This window comes from Pangasianodon hypophthalmus, chromosome 2 (genome assembly GCF_027358585.1).
Source record: "Pangasianodon hypophthalmus isolate fPanHyp1 chromosome 2, fPanHyp1.pri, whole genome shotgun sequence".
NCBI classification, from domain to species: domain Eukaryota; kingdom Metazoa; phylum Chordata; class Actinopteri; order Siluriformes; family Pangasiidae; genus Pangasianodon; species Pangasianodon hypophthalmus.
Genome location: NC_069711.1, coordinates 3,594,904 through 3,615,000, shown reverse-complemented (window position 1 = coordinate 3,615,000; position 20,097 = coordinate 3,594,904). Strand labels below are relative to the sequence as shown.

The window sequence follows — 20,097 nt, the reverse complement described above, 5'->3', positions numbered from 1 at the left end:
TGTTATTATATTGTGGTGTTTTAGTTTCAGTTTAGTTTAGGTTCAGTTTAGTTTGAGCTTGAACGTTTTATCATTTTGTAATTTTCACCCTAATCATGATACTGTACTTAATGTTTCTGTGAGTATTCTGATTATTGTTTTTAAAGTGATGCAGTAATAATTTCTCCTTTTGCCTTCATTAGTAACAGCTGTACAGTGAGTGTATGTGTGAAAAACATCACCGCAATGAAAAATGCTTTCAAATTTCTGGCACAAACATGAGCTATTTGAGATATTTTTCCTCTCAGTGCTCCAGTATCAACTTTACTGAGGATACTTATTACTCCATGTCAGTGTGTACTTCTCCTAGCCCTCTAGAGCACAAGGTGTGTAACAGACGAAGAAAGATACATTTTAAACTGAACAATATATTTTATCAGAATAAAAAACATCATCCAAATGTGATTTTTAAACAGCAATGAGAAGAAGAGTTTGTCACTGCAGTAAAGTCACCACTTAGTATTTCATATTTGCCTGATATTCAGTAACAAGGTTCATCTGGTTGTGGAAAATGTCTTTTATTAAAGTCATTACATCTTTTTTACTGTGCTCAAGTTCTGAATCCTCTCTGAGTTTCTGGTGAATATTAAACACTGAAATTTACTGAGGTCATCTCACACCCTGTATGTGCCTTACGGTGTTAGTTTGATGCCAATCCAACCTCTGAGTTATTTTTAAAACATTCAAATGTGTAATATGAACTGTGTTACTAGACTGCATATAAACATAGCCCGTGTGACGTTTAGTTTTTTTAATATCAACCTATGATCTGCTATTAAAATCTCAAAAAAAGGATTTGTTGTCTGGTCCAGACTTACAGTCCTCGCTCTGGTAACTTCATATTTTTGCTACAAGAATAATTCACAATAGTTGCTGAATAATACAGGCTACTGTAAAAAGTAACGTTTTAAATAAAGGCCTCAGATGATAACTTACTACTTTCTTGGCTACTTAGAAACACTATGTGCACTTTATTAACGTTTTTTATTATTTAATGTCCTGGCGATAAGATCAACACTGAACAGTGCATAATTAATTAAACATCAATACATCAATAATATTACATCAGTTATCAAATAAAAAAGCAATAATACACATGAATATGTTTGTGACTAAGCACACTTGGCAGAAGCAGTATCTCTACTATGAAATGGAGAACTGGAGAACAGCAGATATGAGGGCACAGAACAGTATCAGTGAGCGTGATCATTAAAAAAGAGCGTGTAGAGAAACTTCCACACATGAGTGCACTTCAGTTTGCCGAGCATCGAACACTGAGACACTCTTCATTTGCCACACCTTTGCAGGGGAAAGTAGCTAATGCATGCTCAAAAAGCCACTAGAAGTCACCAGTTGATGTCATAGACTAATTTGCAGATTCATTGATTTGTCAGAATCATGTGCATATCAAAACATGTTACATGAAGAAGGAAGATTTTCTGAAGAGGGATAGAATATAATTTCATCAGAATAGAAATGAATAGATCTGCGTCTGAGACTCACTAGCTCACGTATTAGCACTGTCCTCCTCAGTCTGGCCCACATGAATTCAGGAACACATACAGGTGAAGGCCCAGAAACATCTTCAGGAAGCATAAAACCACCAGGATCAGTCATTCAACCAGTGACTGTGACTGGTCTTTAACATTGCCTGCAGGATTCTGGCTACCTGACAGAGCTCCATCACATACCTCCTGATACATTTGGGCTGTTGGCATGTGAACAAAAATAAACTGCTCTTATCACTCTTACAGAAGGAAATAACAGCCTCTAGCATAAAACAAGGTGTGAGGATAATGGCCAGAAGTTATCAGGTAATTCAGATTAAAACCCATAGGTTACTTATATCATGTAGATTAGCTCAGGGTGCAAACTATGGGAATGGATCATTTTAAAGAATAAGCAGAATAAGAACAAGGTATCTTCACTGTATAAAGTGAAAGGCTATCTGAACAAAACAGTAGAGTTCCAATGACACATGAGTGGAGCCCTAATGATGCTAAACTAAACAGATGAAGTAACGTGACTGACTGAAGCATAGTAAGAAGAGACGTCTTCCTTCATCTGTGGAACTGCATTATTAGAGCTAGTGGCATTGGAGTAAAAACTCACTGTTGCATAAGTCAGACCTTCAGCAAGTCAGATTTCTCAGCTGAGAGACATGTGGGTAACTGAGCTGTGGAGTAGATGTCCTGATCAGGAGGGGGGTAGTTGAGCAGTAGAATAAACAGCAGAATCACAGGGACTCTGTGGGTAACTCTGTGTTTGCATAAATAGTTTGAGGATCAGAAGGGATTGTGGGTAGTTGAACAGTAGAGAACTCTGTGGAAGTTCCAGCATCTGAGATAGAAAGGCGTCTGGTGTCGTTAATCTCCTCATACTCATAGACAGCAAGTGGAACCTGAGAGATAAACAGAAACAAAACACTTTTTTTCAAAAGACAACAAGTTTTGGTACTGAACACACACACAAATTGATGAAGAATATTACCCCTTGGTCATTTCCTGAATTTTGGACAGAACACTGGTCAAGAGAAGCTGTACCTGCTGTGGAAAAATATTCAAATAGCAAGTACTGCAATAAATATTTCTTTAGAGAAAAAAACAGCTAAACAGATTATTGGAGAATCGGTCATGAATCATTTGTTTATTCAGTCAGGCATTCATCTTCATTTACTTCTTCAGATTGCAGTGCATCAAGCATATCCTCCCACCAGCATGTTCACGCTAAACATTTTATCATGTGTTTTGGGTGTGTGTGTGTGTGTGCGTGTGTGTGAGTGGGTACCTTGCATCTTGCATCTCTTTAGTAGAGTAAAAGTGAGGACTATGAGTCCTATCAGAAGCAGAATTAGAGACACAGTGATCACAGTGAAAACTGGAAATCCTGGAAGAGAAACAAACAGTCACTTTAACCTACAAGCTGATCATTCATAATGGATCAGATTCATCAAAGTCATGTAGTTAGACTATGGGCGTGATGTGTATCTGAGCAGAATCACCTGCTGGAGGAGAAGCTTGTATAAGGTCAGATGATGAAGATAACGATGATGATGATGATGATGATGGTGGTAATGAAGTTTGTGTTGGTGTCGAGGCTGAATGTGAAACACGTTGATCTAAAGCAGTGAAAAGTTTAGTTAGATAATTAACATTAAGTGAGTAAATCTAGTATATGACTGATAGCAGTCCAGATACAATTCATTACAGTATACATTTTGTATGTGTGGAACTTCAGAAATACTGACTGCTGTTTATACATCTGATAAATCACAGGAAGAGTACTGAAACAAAAATACACATATGCACATGAAAAACAGAGAATAGACTTTGAGCCTAATAAAAATCTGCTCATCACATCATTTATTCTGAAAGGATAGAAGTCGGAAGTTTAACAGATAATATCAGCTAGATCACTTCAATTCCATGTGATAACAAGCTTCTTTCTAAAAATAACTGCTCTATTTGTACTGCCATTATTGTTATATTCAATAACTGTCAATAATATCGCAGAATAGTCTTGGATGTGCACTGACTCTATGCTTCACACAAAGTCTCTGTAATGTCAAAATAGTTAATCAGTGTGTCCATGTCTCTACTAACTCACCAGTAACTGTCAGGTTAATCTGTGTGAAATAAACCTTGTATCCATGATCAGATTTCCAGGCTGCTTCAGCTCCACACCAGTATTCCCCAGAGTCCTGCTTAGTTATATTTCTAATACTCACATTGAAGATTTGTTTTGCACTGTCAGCATACAGGGAGAACTTCCCCATATTTACATCTTTCCCGCTTTCTTTAACAGATGCTTTATGAGAACAATCAGCAGGTTGCAGCCTCTTGCAGAGAAACTTGTTGCCACTGAGGGATACTGGGTATTTACAGCTGAAGTTCAAATCTCCTCCTACATGGACAGTCTCACTGATGGACTTCTCATAGGACAGATCTGCAAATTACATCCAAGGAGATCAGTTTATATGTATAGTGGCCTGGGAAAACCCTTCAGTGATGAATATTTATATTTTCTACTATATAGTTTTAACACTAAAAGTTTTCCTGAATTTCTATGCAATGCCACATGATGGCTTCTCATCACACCGTCACTGCCTTTGTACACACTGTGAACTTTTGCTATTTTTGTATGCTGCACATGATACAAAAATAAACATGTAATAAAAATCATTCTCTTCATGTGTGAGAAGATTTACATGGTATCTTTCTGACTTCAGGCGAAGTAGTAAAAGTCCTGTCCCATTTCTTACAATCCAGTTTTGTGGAGGTACACTAATTATGTCAGCATTCGAGTGGTCTGGTGACACAGTAGATAACATTCACAGCTCCAGGATCATCGGTTCAGGTTACTGTCTGTGTGGAGTTTTACATGTTCTCCCTGTGTGCAAATGGGTTTCCTCTGGGTTCTCCGGTTTCCCTCCCACTTCCCAAAAATGCTGGTAGGTGGATTGGCTAAATTGACTCTAGACGTGAATTCCCCTGCATTGAGCACAGTGTTCCCAGGACAAGCTCGGGATCTATGTGACCCTTACCAGGATAACGTGCTTACTGAAGATGGATTGATGGATGGATGATTGATTATCAGACAAGTAAAGTTATATCATTTTAACGTCTGGTTCCCCCAACAATGAAAACAAAAATACATACAAAATGATTAGGCTTATTTCCATTCCGTTACAGCAAAAACTTTTCTTCTTTAATCTTGTTTTTTTTTTTTTTTTTTTTTTAAGAATTCAGCCACAGCGAAATCTGACCAGGTTTCCCACACCTCCACACATATATGGTAACATAATCCTGTCATCTTATGTCAATATGGTAACAAGGAACTATGATTAATTCTGTTCTAGGAGAGCTGTAATATTTTATATCACCACAGCAATATAAACACCTTAGCAAAAAAAAAAAAAAAAACAATTCAGAAATCACAGCCGAGTTCTAACGTAACAGCTGGCAATTTAGCTTTACCCTTAGCTCTAATGAACAACATTTAATGAGTTAGATTTAATGTAATATGGCATGTATGTATATGTATATGTATATGAAAACTCAGTCTCTGTATTTTGCAGGTATCTTCTCTGGTCTTCCAGATCTGGTATGATATGATTGTTCATTGTCAGTATGTGTATTATCAGTGATACGAGACTTAGGTGTGTCAGTGCAGTGAGTGTCAGATGCATTGTGTTGTAACTATTCAACCTCCTCCTGACCATCTGTTTCCATGACGATGCTCTTGTCAAATGTTGAACTGTCTCATTTGTGTTTCTCAGATGTTTGCGGTTTCTTCTGAACAGTCTGCCATCCGGTGTGTGCACCACAAACGATCATGGATGCTCATGTTTTTTTCTGGACAACAGCTGGTTACCAAGATTCTCCTTTTCGCATTCTGATTCTGAAGAGTTTTGTCTGTCTGTCATAATAGATTTTTTGCTTTCTTTGTCTTTCTTTCAGCTTTTCTTGCACTTCAGCTATGGCTTTAGAGGTAAGTAGCGCAGATGATGTTGGCAGCTTTTGTCCTGTCGCCCCATCAGCAGCTGTGCAGGAGACAAGCCTATTCCTTCAGTTGGCGCGTTGTGGTTCTCAGGGAGTGTGATCACACAGATATACGAAGTATACAGATCACTGTTGTTACGTGTGATTTCTTTAGCAGATTCGTTTACAGTTTGCACACCTCTTTCTGCTTGACCATTGGATTGTGTGTGACCTGGACTGGAGGTCACGTGTTTGAAGTCTCAGTCCTCTGCAAAAGTAGAGAACTCAGCACTGGCATATTGAGGTCCATTGTTAGATACTACTATATCTGCAGTTCCATGCCTTGAAAAAACAGACTTCATCTCTTTGATCACTCGTCAGCTTGTCAGTGAGCTTTCTAATTTCTGGATACTTTGAAAAGTAATCTACACACAATAGAAACACTGACCCATTATGGTAAACGATGTCTGTGCCAATGTTCTCCCATGGCCATTCTGGTAATGTGTGTGGCATTAGTGGCTCTCTCGGGTTGCGGTTCTTGTTTTCATTGCAGGCAGCACATTTGGATACAGTCTTTTCAATTTGTGCAGACATACTTGGCCAGTACAGAATGGCTCTGCCTCTTGCGTTACACTTTTCCCCATTCCCAGGTGTGACTCATACATTTTGCTGAGCAATTCTTTTCTGAGCTGTTGTGGCACAACAGACCATCAACATAGCTGATTTCTTCTCTAAACATCCAGTAGGGTTGTATTGATCTCGGTAGTGTGGATCTCTTTCTTGGTCACACATTTATCACTGAGATCTTTAATGCTTGCATTTCTGTGTCATCTGCTGTGGATCATTTTAAAGCTTCCAGTTTCCTCTCAGAAATGGGAAGTTGTAATGTAACCCAATTTACTTCTAGGTCTTCTCCCAACAGATCATCTTCCTGTTCTCTGAGGTAAGCATGGCTCAGTGAATCAGCAATCTATAGTTCTTTCCCAGGTGTGTATGTGACCTTGAGATTGTATCTCTGTAGATGTATCCTCTGGGGCCTGATTGGTGCTTGATGTAGCGGCTTTCTGAAAATGCTCTCTAACAGTTTGTGTTCATTTTCAATTGTGATTTACTTTCCGTACACATACTAGTGAAGTTTCTCCATATACTCTGAGAATATCTGCGCTGACAGTCATTCAGGGCTCTTGAGCCATATTCCACTGGCCTTCTGTCTTGTAAGATTACTGCACCAATACCTTCTGAGCTTGCGTCCACAGACAGTGTCACCGGCTTGATAACATTGTAGGATCTCAGTGTGGGACTGTGAGTGACGAGCTCTTTCAGTTTCTCAAAACTTCTCTTCTGAGCATCTTCCCAGTTCCATGCTGTCTTTTTCAAGTAGTTATGTCAGTGGTGCACTGATGTCAGATAGGTTGGGAATAAATTTTGCCAGATATTATATTATCCCAAGAAATCTCTGCAGCCCCTGTTTGCCCTCTGGTGGGTATGGCCTATGTATTTGATTTCCTTCATTATGATTTTGCACTTGTTTCTGTTCGATTTCAGATTGTTTTCTCTTGCTCTCTTTTCAACAGCTGTATCAATCTTTGATCATGTTCTTCAAATGAGTCTCCCCACACCAACAGGTCATCACTGATGTTAACAACACCTTCCCGGCTGTCTATCATTTGTGCTATTGACCACTTAAACACCTCTGATGCTGATGAAAACCCAAAGGGCAAGCGAAAAAAGCAATATCGTCCAATCGATCTGTTCATTGTGCATAATCGTGAACTCTCTTGATCCAGCTTGATTTGCCAGAAACCTTGATTGGCATCTAGTACAGAAACGTGCTTTGCGTTTGGCATTCTTGAAACTACCTCTTCCACTGTAAGCATTGGATAGTGCTCCCTTTTTACCGTTTGATTTAGATCTCTGAGGTCCATGCATATATGAATTTTCTTTGGTGTGACTACAGTCACCATGCTGTTGACCCACTCGGTGGGCTCAGTTTGCTTTGCAGTGATGCCCAACTGTTCCATTCTTTGCAGTTTCTTAATGTCTTTGAGAGCTACTGGGATCCTCCTCAGAGCATGCACAACAGGTCTGACTTTGGTGTCAATTTGTATGTGGTGGTCTCCTAATTCAGCAAACAGGTGATCAAAATCTTTGATAATGTCTATATTTTTCTCTAACTGATACAGTCTTTGCAGAAAAGTTCTTTGAAACCAACTTATTTTCCCAGAGATTTCCTTGCAGGTTTATGGGTGGTGGTTGTGTCATCTTATCTATAAATGTTTTGTGCCATTACTTCGGACATCATTTAATATCCTGACATAGACGAGAGGACTCGGAATGCTGCCGGTCAGAAGGGCGTGCTTTATTTTTTTCAACTGAAGTGAACAACTCTCTGCTCACTTGACAACTACAGATGCTGCCACAGTACACAATATATCTATATATACATGACAGTTTGTATTTAATTCAATATTTTAATTATAGTTGGGATTTAAAGTTAAATTGATTGGTTTCACAGCCATGCAAAAGGAAAACACAGAGTAAATCATGATCTCACTATTTGAAAGATCTGAAAGAAAACAAAGAGTAAAAAAAAACCACATAAAATGATACTTAAGTATAGTAATAAAGTATGATTACTTGTTATTTTGTATTTTGTATGTCTGCTAATGGTACAAGAGCTTTGGGAAGATAAACAGAAGACAGGGGTGGGAGACTCACCTTCCTTTACCTTCAGTTCCACCGGTGTGTAAATGTCGTTCCTCAAATTTATATCAATTCCACACTGGTACGTCCCAGTGTCCTGTACAGTGAACTCTCTGATCATCACACTGAACACTGCTGATTTGGTGTCATCAAACAATGAGAATTTTCCTGAATTTATCCACTCATTTTTATCTCCTGTCTTTATTTGGTCAGAACAGCCTGGCCATGAACCCTTACAGAAATATTTTTTATTTTGTGTGAATTCTGCACCATACTTGCACTTGATAAGGACTCCTCCTCCTGAATATCCTGTTACTTCCTTGGAGGCTCCTCCATCTAACAAAACACCAAAAATCCATCTGAGCAAAACCTTCCTTCATGTAACACTGCTGCTGATAGTGAGGATTATTTTGAAGTGCATTTCTTTACCTGAGATCAGACAGAGGGTGAAGATGAAGAGGATCTTCATCCTGAGTTCACACTCACAGATCTCCACACCAACTCCACTTCAAAAAGATAAAAAGATATTAAAGCTCCTGTTCTGTTACACACTGTTACTGTCTCTGTCCCGCTCTGTGAATGTGCTGTGTCTTCATCTGTGTCTTAACCAGAGAGTGATGCTGCACCCACTTCCCCTTCTAGCTGTGTCGGAAAGAGCTATGTGTGAATTATGTGTGAATTACCCAAGCGCAATACGAAAGCTTCAAATTACTGTCACAAAACTAAACCTCTGGTCAGTTACAACGTGTAAACAATTATATGAATGTGTATGAGTGTTTTATATTAACATTCTGCATCTGAGAATCTTTCTCCATGTGAGTTATTTTGCCTCTCAGTGCTCCAGTATCAACTTTACTGAGGATATTTATTGCTCCATGTCAATGTTTACTGCTACCAGAAGGCCTCTACTGCCCTATAGAGGACAAGGTGTTTAACAGAGGAAGAAATATTCAGTTTAAACTGAACACAACAGTATTCACTATGGAGGATTAAAAATGTTAATAATGAGAGAGCAGCACTTCTGTAAGTCACTGTAGATAAGGGCATCTGCTGTAGATAAGGGCAAATGCTATAAATATATAATACAGACTGTTATTATATTGTGGTGTTTTAGTTTCAGTTTAGTTTAGTTTCAGTTTAGTTTGAGCTTGAACGTTTTATCATTTTGTAATTTTCACCCTAATCATGATACTGTACTTAATGTTTCTGTGAGTATTCTGATTATTGTTTTTAAAGTGATGCAGTAATAATTTCTCCTTTTGCCTTCATTAGTAACAGCTGTACAGTGAGTGTATGTGTGAAATACATCACCGCAATGAAAAATGCTTTCAAATTTCTGGCACAAACATGAGCTATTTGAGATATTTTTCCTCTCAGTGCTCCAGTATCAACTTTACTGAGGATACTTATTACTCCATGTCAGTGTGTACTTCTCCTAGCCCTCTAGAGCACAAGGTGTGTAACAGACGAAGAAAGATACATTTTAAACTGAACAATATATTTTATTAGAATAAAAAACATCATCCAAATGTGATTTTTAAACAGCAATGAGAAGAAGAGTTTGTCACTGCAGTAAAGTCACCACTTAGTATTTCATATTTGCCTGATATTCAGTAACAAGGTTCATCTGGTTGTGGAAAATGTCTTTTATTAAAGTCATTACATCTTTTTTACTGTGCTCAAGTTCTGAATCCTCTCTGAGTTTCTGGTGAATATTAAACACTGAAATTTACTGAGGTCATCTCACACCCTGTATGTGCCTTACGGTGTTAGTTTGATGCCAATCCAACCTCTGAGTTATTTTTAAAACATTCAAATGTGTAATATGAACTGTGTTACTAGACTGCATATAAACATAGCCCGTGTGACGTTTAGTTTTTTTAATATCAACCTATGATCTGCTATTAAAATCTCAAAAAAAGGATTTGTTGTCTGGTCCAGACTTACAGTCCTCGCTCTTGTAACTTCATATTTTTGCTACAAGAATAATTCACAATAGTTGCTGAATAATACAGGCTACTGTAAAAAGTAACGTTTTAAATAAAGGCCTCAGATGATAACTTACTACTTTCTTGGCTACTTAGAAACACTATGTGCACTTTATTAACGTTTTTTATTATTTAATGTCCTGGCGATAAGATCAACATTGAACAGTGCATAATTAATTAAACATCAATACATCAATAATATTACATCAGTTATCAAATAAAAAAGCAATAATACACATTAATATGTTTCTGACTAAGCACACTTGGCAGAAGCAGTATCTCTACTATGAAATGGAGAGCTGGAGAACAGCAGATATGAGGGCACAGAACAGTATCAGTGAGCGTGATCATTAAAAAAGAGCGTGTAGAGAAACTTCCACACGAGTGCACTTCAGTTTGCCGAGCATCGAACACTGAGACACTCTTCATTTCCCTCTAACGTCAGTGTCTACATTTTGCCCGAGAGAAGTTTTGCCACACCTTTGCAGGGGAAAGTAGCTAATGCATGCTCAAAAAGCCACTAGAAGTCACCAGTTGATGTCATAGACTAATTTGCAGATTCATTGATTTGTCAGAATCATGTGCATATCAAAACATGTTACATGAAGAAGGAAGATTTTCTGAAGAGGGATAGAATATATTTTCATCAGAATAGAAATTAATAGATCTGCGTCTGAGATTCACTAGCTCACGTATTAGCACTGCCCTCCTCAGTCTGGCCCACATGAATACAGGAACACATACAGGTGAAGGCCCCATTGTGCAGAAACATCTTCAGGAAGCATAAAACCACCAGGATCAGCCATTCAACCAGTGACTGTGACTGGTCTTTAACACTGCCTGCAGGATTCTGGCTACCTCGCAGAGCTCCATCACATACCACCTGATACATTTGGGCTGTTGGCATGTGAACAAAAATAACCTGCTCTTATCACTCTTACAGAAGGAAATAACAGCCTCCAGCATAAAACATGTGTGAGAATAATGGCCAGAAGTTATCAGGTAATTCAGATTAAAATGCCTAGGTTACTTATACCATGTAAATTAGCTCAGGGTGCGATAAATGGAATGGATCATTTTAAAGAATAAACAGAATAAGAACAAGGTATCTTCATTGTATAAAGTGAAAGGGTATCTGAACAAAACAGTAGAGTTCCAATGACACATGAGTGGAGCCCTAATGATGCTAAACTAAACAGATGAAGTAACGTGACTGACTGAAGCATAGTAAGAAGAGACGTCTTCCTTCATCTGTGGAACTGCATTATTAGAGCTGGTGGCATTGGAGTAAAAACTCACTGTTGCATAAGTCAGATCTTCAGCAGATTTCTCAGCCGAGAGACATGTGGGTAACTGAGCTGTGGAGTAGATGTCCTGATCAGGAGGGTTTGAGGGTAGTTGAACAGTAGAATGAACAGCAGAATCACAGGGACTTGTGGGTAACTCTGTGTTTGCATAAAGAGTTTGAGGATCAGAGGAGATTGTGGGTAGTTGAACAGTAGAGAACTCTGTGGAAGTTCCAGCATCTGAGGCAGAAAGACATCTAGTGTCTTTAATCTCCTCATACTCACAGACAGCAGGAGGAACCTGAGAGAAACAAAAAAATTTTTTTTTCTTCAAAAGACAACAAGTTTTGGTACTGAACACACACACACACACACACACACACACACAAAATGATGAAGAAAATTACCCCTTGGTCATTTCCTGAATTTTGGACAGAACACTGGTCAATTAAAGCTGTCCCTGCTTGGGAAAAAAAGCAGTCACATAATCAGTAGTTATTATTACTGTTGTTAGTTTCAGTTTTGGATTTTATGATGGCGAGAAATCCTGTAGTGTATTAATCTACACTGGATATAAAAAAAATCTACACATCCCTGTTAAAATGTCAGTTTTTTGTGAAGTAAAAATGAAACCAAGATCATGTCAGAACATTTTCCACCTTTAATGTGATATACTATAGCAATGAACTAAATTCAAGTGAAAAACAAAAAGAAATATTTTAGGAAAAAAAAAAAAGACAAAATTTATAATCGGGCAAGTGACTGTGCTCAGAATTAACCCATCACATTCAAACTCATGTATTAAAAGCAATTAAAATGCACCTGTCATTAATGAAGTGACTCTGATTAACCCCAAATAAAGATCAACTGTTTCTGTAGTATTTTCTTGAAATCTTCTTAGTTTCATCTGGCTGCTGAAGCCATGGTCCATAAAGAGCATATAAAGCATTTACTGGATCTTGTTGTCTTGTACTCTCTGCACGCGACAACAACCTTTCATATTCTTCACCATTTCTGAATGGCTACATCGAAGCCCTATTTAATGAAAAAAAAAAAATTCCAAGCCCGACTAAATGACCCCAAATCATGTACTTTGTATAACACATAATGCTACAATGCGTTATGGTCTGAAGAGACCAAGGCAGAACTTTTTGGGCATAACTCTAAATTATATGTTTGATGCAAAAAACAAGACATCACCCAAAGAACCCCATACCCACAGTAAAGCACGGTGGTGGCAGCATCATGCTATAAGGCCAGTTCTCTTCAGCTGTGACTGGGCTCTAGTCAGGATAGAGGGAATCATGAAGCGCAATAATGACCCAAAGCACAAATCCAAGTCAACCAAGGAATGGCTTCAGAAGAAGATTAATGTTTTGGAATGGCCCAGTCAGAGCTCTGATCTCGAAAACCTGTGGAATGCTGTGCACAGGAGATCCCCTCGCAATGCGATAGATCTGGAGCATTTTTGCAAGGAAGAGTGGAAAAAAATTGCCAAAACAAAGATGTGCTAAGATGATAGACCCGTACCAAAAAGATTGAGTGCTGTATTACAAGCAAAATTTGCTTAATAAAGTATGTTATAAAGTATGTTTGTGCTCACTTTTGTTTCTTTTTGTTTTCCACTTGAATTTTTTTGGTTGTGATATCACAGAGAGAGAGAGAGAGAGAGAGACTGCAGTATAATATTTAAAACTGGCAAATTTAAATCTGGCAAATAGCAAGTACTGCAGTAAATATTTCTTTAGAGAAAAAATCAGCTAAACAGACTTGTGGAGAATCGATCATGAATCATTTTTTTTATTCAGGCATTCATCTTCATTAACTTCTTCAGACTGCATCAAACAGATTGCATCAAATACATCCTCCCACCTAAACATTTTATCATGTGTTTTCTGTGTGTGTGGGTACCTTGCATCTTATGTCTCTTTTGTAGAGTCAAAGTGAGGAATACGATTCCAATCAGAAACAGCAGCAGCAGAATTAAAGACACAGTGATCATAGTGGAAGCTGGTAATCCTGGAAGAGAAACAAACAGACACTTTACTCTACATGCTGATCATTCCTAAGGGATCACATTCATCAAAGTCATGTAGTTAGACTTCAGGTGTGATGTGTATCTGAGCAGAATCACCTGCAGGAGGAGAAGCTTGTATAAGGTCAGATGATGATGATGATGATGATGCCAACGATGGTGATGGTGATGATGATGATGATGATGACAACGATGGTGACAATGATGATGACAATGATGATGACGATGGTGATGATGATGATGATGATGATAATGATGAAGGTTGTGTTGGTTTTGAGGTTGAACCTGAGACACGTGGCTCTAAAGCAGTGAAAAGTTTGGTTAGATAATGAATGACATGAAGTGAGTAAATCTGGTATATGACTGATAGCAGTACAGATACAACACATTACAGTATACATTTTGTATGTGTGGAACTTCAGAAATACTGACTGCTGTTTATACATCTGATAAATCACAGGAAGAGTTCTGAAACAAAAATACACATGCACAGGAAGAACAGAGAACAGACTTTGAGCCTAACAAAAATCTGCTCATCACATCATTTATTCTGAAAGGTTAGAAGTCAGAAGTTTATCACATAATATCAGCTAGATCATTTCAATTCCATGTGGTAACAAGCTTCTTTCTAAAAATAACTGCTCTATTTGTACTGGCATTATTGTTATATTCACTAACTGCCAGTAATATCGCAGAATAGTCTTGGATGTGCACTGACTCTATACTTCACACAAAGCCTCTGTAATGTCAAAATAGTTAATGCAGTGTGTTTCCATGTCTCTACAAACTCACCAGTAACTGTGAGGTGGATCTGTGTGAAATACATCTTGTATCCATGATCAGATTTCCAGGCTGCTTCAGCTCCACACCAGTATTCCCCAGAGTCCTGCTTAGTTACATTTTTAATACTCACACTGAAGATTTGTTTTGCTCTGTCATCATACAGGGAGAACTTCCTCATATTTACATCTTTCCTACTTTCATTAACAGATGCTTTATGAGAACAATCAGCAAGTTGCAGCCTCTTGCAGAGAAACTTGGAGTCATTCCTGAGGGATACTGGGTATTTACAGCTGAAGTTCAAATCTCCTCCTACATGGACAGTCTCACTGATGGACTTCTCATAGGACAGATCTACAAATTACAACCAATGAGATCAGTTTATATGTATAGTGGCCTGGGAAAACCCTTCAGTGATGAATATTTATATTTTCTACTATATAGTTTTAACACTAAAAGTTTTCCTGAATTTCTATGCAATGCCACATGATGGCTTCTCATCACACCGTCACTGCCTTTGTACACACTGTGAACTTTTGCTATTTTTGTATGCTGCACATGATACAAAAATAAACATGTAATAAAAATCATTCTCTTCATGTGTGAGAAGATTTACATGGTATCTTTCTGACTTCAGGCGAAGCAGTAAAAGTCCTGTCCCATTTCTTACAATCCAGTTTTGTGGAGGTACACTAATTATGTCAGCATTCGAGTGGTCTGGTGACACAGTAGATAACTTTCACAGCTCCAGGATCATCGGTTCAGGTTACTGTCTGTGTGGAGTTTTACATGTTCTCCCTGTGTGCAAATGGGTTTCCTCTGGGTTCTCCGGTTTCCCTCCCACTTCCCAAAAATGCTGGTAGGTGGATTGGCTAAATTGACTCTAGACGTGAATTCCCCTGCATTGAGCACAGTGTTCCCAGGACAAGCTCTGGATCCATGTGACCCTGACCAGGACAATGTGCTTACTGAAGATGGATGGATGGATGGATGGATGATTGATTATCAGACAAGAAAAGTTATATCATTTTAACGTCTGGTTCCCCCAACAATGAAAACAAAAATACATACAAAATGATTAGGCTTATTTCCATTCCGTTACAGCAAAAACTTTTCTTCTTTAATCTTTTTTTTTTTTTTTTTTTTTTTAACATAAAAAACATATTTAATTAACATAATCCTGTCATCTTATGTCAATATGGTAACAAGGAACTATGATTAATACTGTTCTAGGAGAGCTGTAATATTTTATATCACCACAGCAATATAAACACCTTAGCAAAAAAACCAAAAAAAACAATTCAGAAATCACAGCCGAGTTCTAACGTAACAGCTGGCAATTTAGCTTTACCCTTAGCTCTAATGAACAACATTTAATGAGTTAGATTTAATGTAATATGGCATGTATGTATATGTATATGTATATGAAAACTCAGTCTCTGTATTTTGCAGGTATCTTCTCTGGTCTTCCAGATCTGGTATGATATGATTGTTCATTGTCAGTATGTGTATTATCAGTGATACAAGACTTAGGTGTGTCAGTGTAGTGAGTGTCAGATGCATTGTTCTATTCAACCTCCTCCTGACCATCTGTTTCCATGACGATGCTCTTGTCAAATGTTGAACTGTCTCATTTGTGTTTCTCAGATGTTTGCGGTTTCTTCTGAACAGTCTGCCATCCGGTGTGTGCACCACAAACGATCATGGATGCTCATGTTTTTTTCTGGACAACAGCTGGTTACCAAGATTCTCCTTTTGGCATTCTGATTCTGAAGAGTTTTGTCTGTCTGTCATAATAGACTTTTTGCTTTCCTTGTCTTTCTTTCAGCTTTTCTTGCACACTTGAGCTATGGCTTCAGAGGTAAATAGCGCAGATGATGTTGGCAGCTTTGTCCTGAGATGTCTGAGCAGCTGTGCAGGAGACAAGCCTATTCCTTCAGTTGGCGCGTTGTGGTTCTCAGGGAGTGTGATCACACAGATATACGAAGTATACAGATCACTGTTGTTACTTGTGATTTCTTTAGCAGATTCGTTTACAGTTTGCACACCTCTTTCTGCTTGACCATTGGATTGTGTGTGACCTGGACTGGAGGTCACGTGTTTGAAGTCTCAGTCCTCTGCAAAAGTAGAGAACTCAGCACTGGCATATTGAGGTCCATTGTTAGATACTACTATATCTGCAGTTCCATGCCTTGAAAAAACAGACTTCATCTCTTTGATCACTCGTCAGCTTGTCAGTGAGCTTTCTAATTTCTGGATACTTTGAAAAGTAATCTACACACAATAGAAACACTGACCCATTATGGTAAACGATGTCTGTGCCAATGTTCTCCCATGGCCATTCTGGTAATGTGTGTGGCATTAGTGGCTCTCTCGGGTTGCGGTTCTTGTTTTCATTGCAGGCAGCACATTTGGATACAGTCTTTTCAATTTGTGCAGACATACTTGGCCAGTACAGAATGGCTCTGCCTCTTGCGTTACACTTTTCCCCATTCCCAGGTGTGACTCATACATTTTGCTGAGCAATTCTTTTCTGAGCTGTTGTGGCACAACAGACCATCAACATAGCTGATTTCTTCTCTAAACATCCAGTAGGGTTGTATTGATCTCGGTAGTGTGGATCTCTTTCTTGGTCACACATTTATCACTGAGATCTTTAATGCTTGCATTTCTGTGTCATCTGCTGTGGATCATTTTAAAGCTTCCAGTTTCCTCTCAGAAATGGGAAGTTGTAATGTAACCCAATTTACTTCTAGGTCTTCTCCCAACAGATCATCTTCCTGTTCTCTGAGGTAAGCATGGCTCAGTGAATCAGCAATCTATAGTTCTTTCCCAGGTGTGTATGTGACCTTGAGATTGTATCTCTGTAGATGTATCCTCTGGGGCCTGATTGGTGCTTGATGTAGCGGCTTTCTGAAAATGCTCTCTAACAGTTTGTGTTCATTTTCAATTGTGATTTACTTTCCGTACACATACTAGTGAAGTTTCTCCATATACTCTGAGAATATCTGCGCTGACAGTCATTCAGGGCTCTTGAGCCATATTCCACTGGCCTTCTGTCTTGTAAGATTACTGCACCAATACCTTCTGAGCTTGCGTCCACAGACAGTGTCACCGGCTTGATAACATTGTAGGATCTCAGTGTGGGACTGTGAGTGACGAGCTCTTTCAGTTTCTCAAAACTTCTCTTCTGAGCATCTTCCCAGTTCCATGCTGTCTTTTTCAAGTAGTTATGTCAGTGGTGCACTGATGTCAGATAGGTTGGGAATAAATTTTGCCAGATATTATATTATCCCAAGAAATCTCTGCAGCCCCTGTTTGCCCTCTGGTGGGTATGGCCTATGTATTTGATTTCCTTCATTATGATTTTGCACTTGTTTCTGTTCGATTTCAGATTGTTTTCTCTTGCTCTCTTTTCAACAGCTGTATCAATCTTTGATCATGTTCTTCAAATGAGTCTCCCCACACCAACAGGTCATCACTGATGTTAACAACACCTTCCCGGCTGTCTATCATTTGTGCTATTGACCACTTAAACACCTCTGATGCTGATGAAAACCCAAAGGGCAAGCGAAAAAAGCAATATCGTCCAATCGATCTGTTCATTGTGCATAATCGTGAACTCTCTTGATCCAGCTTGATTTGCCAGAAACCTTGATTGGCATCTAGTACAGAAACGTGCTTTGCGTTTGGCATTCTTGAAACTACCTCTTCCACTGTAAGCATTGGATAGTGCTCCCTTTTTACCGTTTGATTTAGATCTCTGAGGTCCATGCATATATGAATTTTCTTTGGTGTGACTACAGTCACCATGCTGTTGACCCACTCGGTGGGCTCAGTTTGCTTTGCAGTGATGCCCAACTGTTCCATTCTTTGCAGTTTCTTAATGTCTTTGAGAGCTACTGGGATCCTCCTCAGAGCATGCACAACAGGTCTGACTTTGGTGTCAATTTGTATGTGGTGGTCTCCTAATTCAGCAAACAGGTGATCAAAATCTTTGATAATGTCTATATTTTTCTCTAACTGATACAGTCTTTGCAGAAAAGTTCTTTGAAACCAACTTATTTTCCCAGAGATTTCCTTGCAGGTTTATGGGTGGTGGTTGTGTCATCTTATCTATAAATGTTTTGTGCCATTACTTCGGACATCATTTAATATCCTGACATAGACGAGAGGACTCGGAATGCTGCCGGTCAGAAGGGCGTGCTTTATTTTTTTCAACTGAAGTGAACAACTCTCTGCTCACTTGACAACTACAGATGCTGCCACAGTACACAATATATCTATATATACATGACAGTTTGTATTTAATTCAATATTTTAATTATAGTTGGGATTTAAAGTTAAATTGATTGGTTTCACAGCCATGCAAAAGGAAAACACAGATTAAATCATGATCTCACTATTTGAAAGATCTGAAAGAAAACAAAGAGTAAAAAAAAACCACATAAAATGATACTTAAGTATAGTAATAAAGTATGATTACTTGTTATTTTGTATTTTGTATGTCTGCTAATGGTACAAGAGCTTTGGGAAGATAAACAGAAGACAGGGGTGGGAGACTGACCTTCCTTTACCTTCAGTTCCACCGATGCGTAAACGTCGTTACTCAAACTTACATCAACTCCACACTGGTACGTCCCAGTGTCCTCTACAGTGAGCTCTCTGATCATCACCCTGAACACTGCTGATTTGGTGTCATCAAACAGTGAGAATCTTCCTGAATTTAGCCACTTGTTTTTAGCTTCTGTCTTTATTTGGTCAGAACAGCCTGGCCATGAACCCTTACAGAAATATTTTTTATTTTGTGTGTATTTTTTATCATACTTGCACTTGATAAGGACTCCTCCTCCTGAATATCCTGTTACTTCCTTGGAGGCTCCTCCATCTAACAAAACACCAAAAATCCATCTGAGCAAAACCTTCCTTCATGTAACACTGCTGCTGATAGTGAGGATTATTTTGAAGTGCATTTCTTTACCCGAGATCAGGCAGAGGGTGAAGATGAGTTCATCCTGAGTTCACACTCACAGATCTCCACACCAACTCCACACCAACTCCACTATTAAAGCTCCTGTTCTTTCACACACTGTTACTGGCTCTGTCCCGCTCTGTGAATGTGCTGTGTCTTCATCTGTGTCTTAACCAGAGAGTGATGCCGCACCCACTTCCCCTTCTAGCTGTGTCGGAAAGAGCTATGTGTGAAATATGTGTTACTTACCCAAGTGCAATATGAAAGCTTCAAATTACTGACACAAAACTAAGCCTCTGGTCAGTTACAATGTGTAAACAATTATATGAATGTGTATGAGTGTTTAATATTAACATTCTGCATCTGAGCATCATACTCCATGTGAGTTATTTTACCTCTCAGTGCTTCAGTATTAACTTTACTGAGGATATTTATTAATCCATGACAGTGTTTACTGCTACCAGAAGGCCTCTACTGCCCTCTAGAGCACAAGGTGTGTAACAGAGGAAGAAATATTCAGTTTAAACTGAACACAACAGTATTCACTATGGAGGATTAAAAATGTTAATAATGAGAGAGCAGGACTTTATCTGAATTGTACAAATTTCTGGTGCTGCTTTGGGAAAACACCTCCACATATTGAGATCTGAGATCAGCTTCCTGCACACCAACTTCCCTGCTCTCTGTCTGTGAACATTAATGGTGTAAAGCAACACTTTCTGTATATGTAGCTAAAGCTGTATATCTAGATAATATCTAGATGTATATGTAGATAAGGGCAAAGGGCTGTAAATATATAATACAGACTGTTATT

General features: G+C 38.6%; 1 protein-coding gene and 1 pseudogene across 1 annotated transcript; both read right to left on the bottom strand.

Annotated features, from left to right (window-relative positions):
- Positions 1 to 360: 360 nt before the first annotated feature.
- LOC117599944 (uncharacterized) lies at positions 361 to 8,558 on the bottom strand (annotated as a pseudogene).
- Positions 8,498 to 19,125, bottom strand: LOC117599945 (polymeric immunoglobulin receptor-like). The gene is made up of 7 exons (XM_053227733.1): positions 18,879 to 19,125; positions 14,324 to 14,665; positions 13,631 to 13,831; positions 13,408 to 13,515; positions 11,904 to 11,959; positions 8,652 to 11,797; positions 8,498 to 8,558 (listed from the first exon to the last, which is right to left on the bottom strand). The coding sequence occupies exons 1-6, from the start codon at positions 18,982 to 18,984 to the stop codon at positions 11,402 to 11,404; spliced, it is 1,209 nt and encodes a 402-aa protein (XP_053083708.1). The 5' UTR covers positions 18,985 to 19,125; the 3' UTR covers positions 8,498 to 8,558; positions 8,652 to 11,401.
- Positions 19,126 to 20,097: the final 972 nt, after the last annotated feature.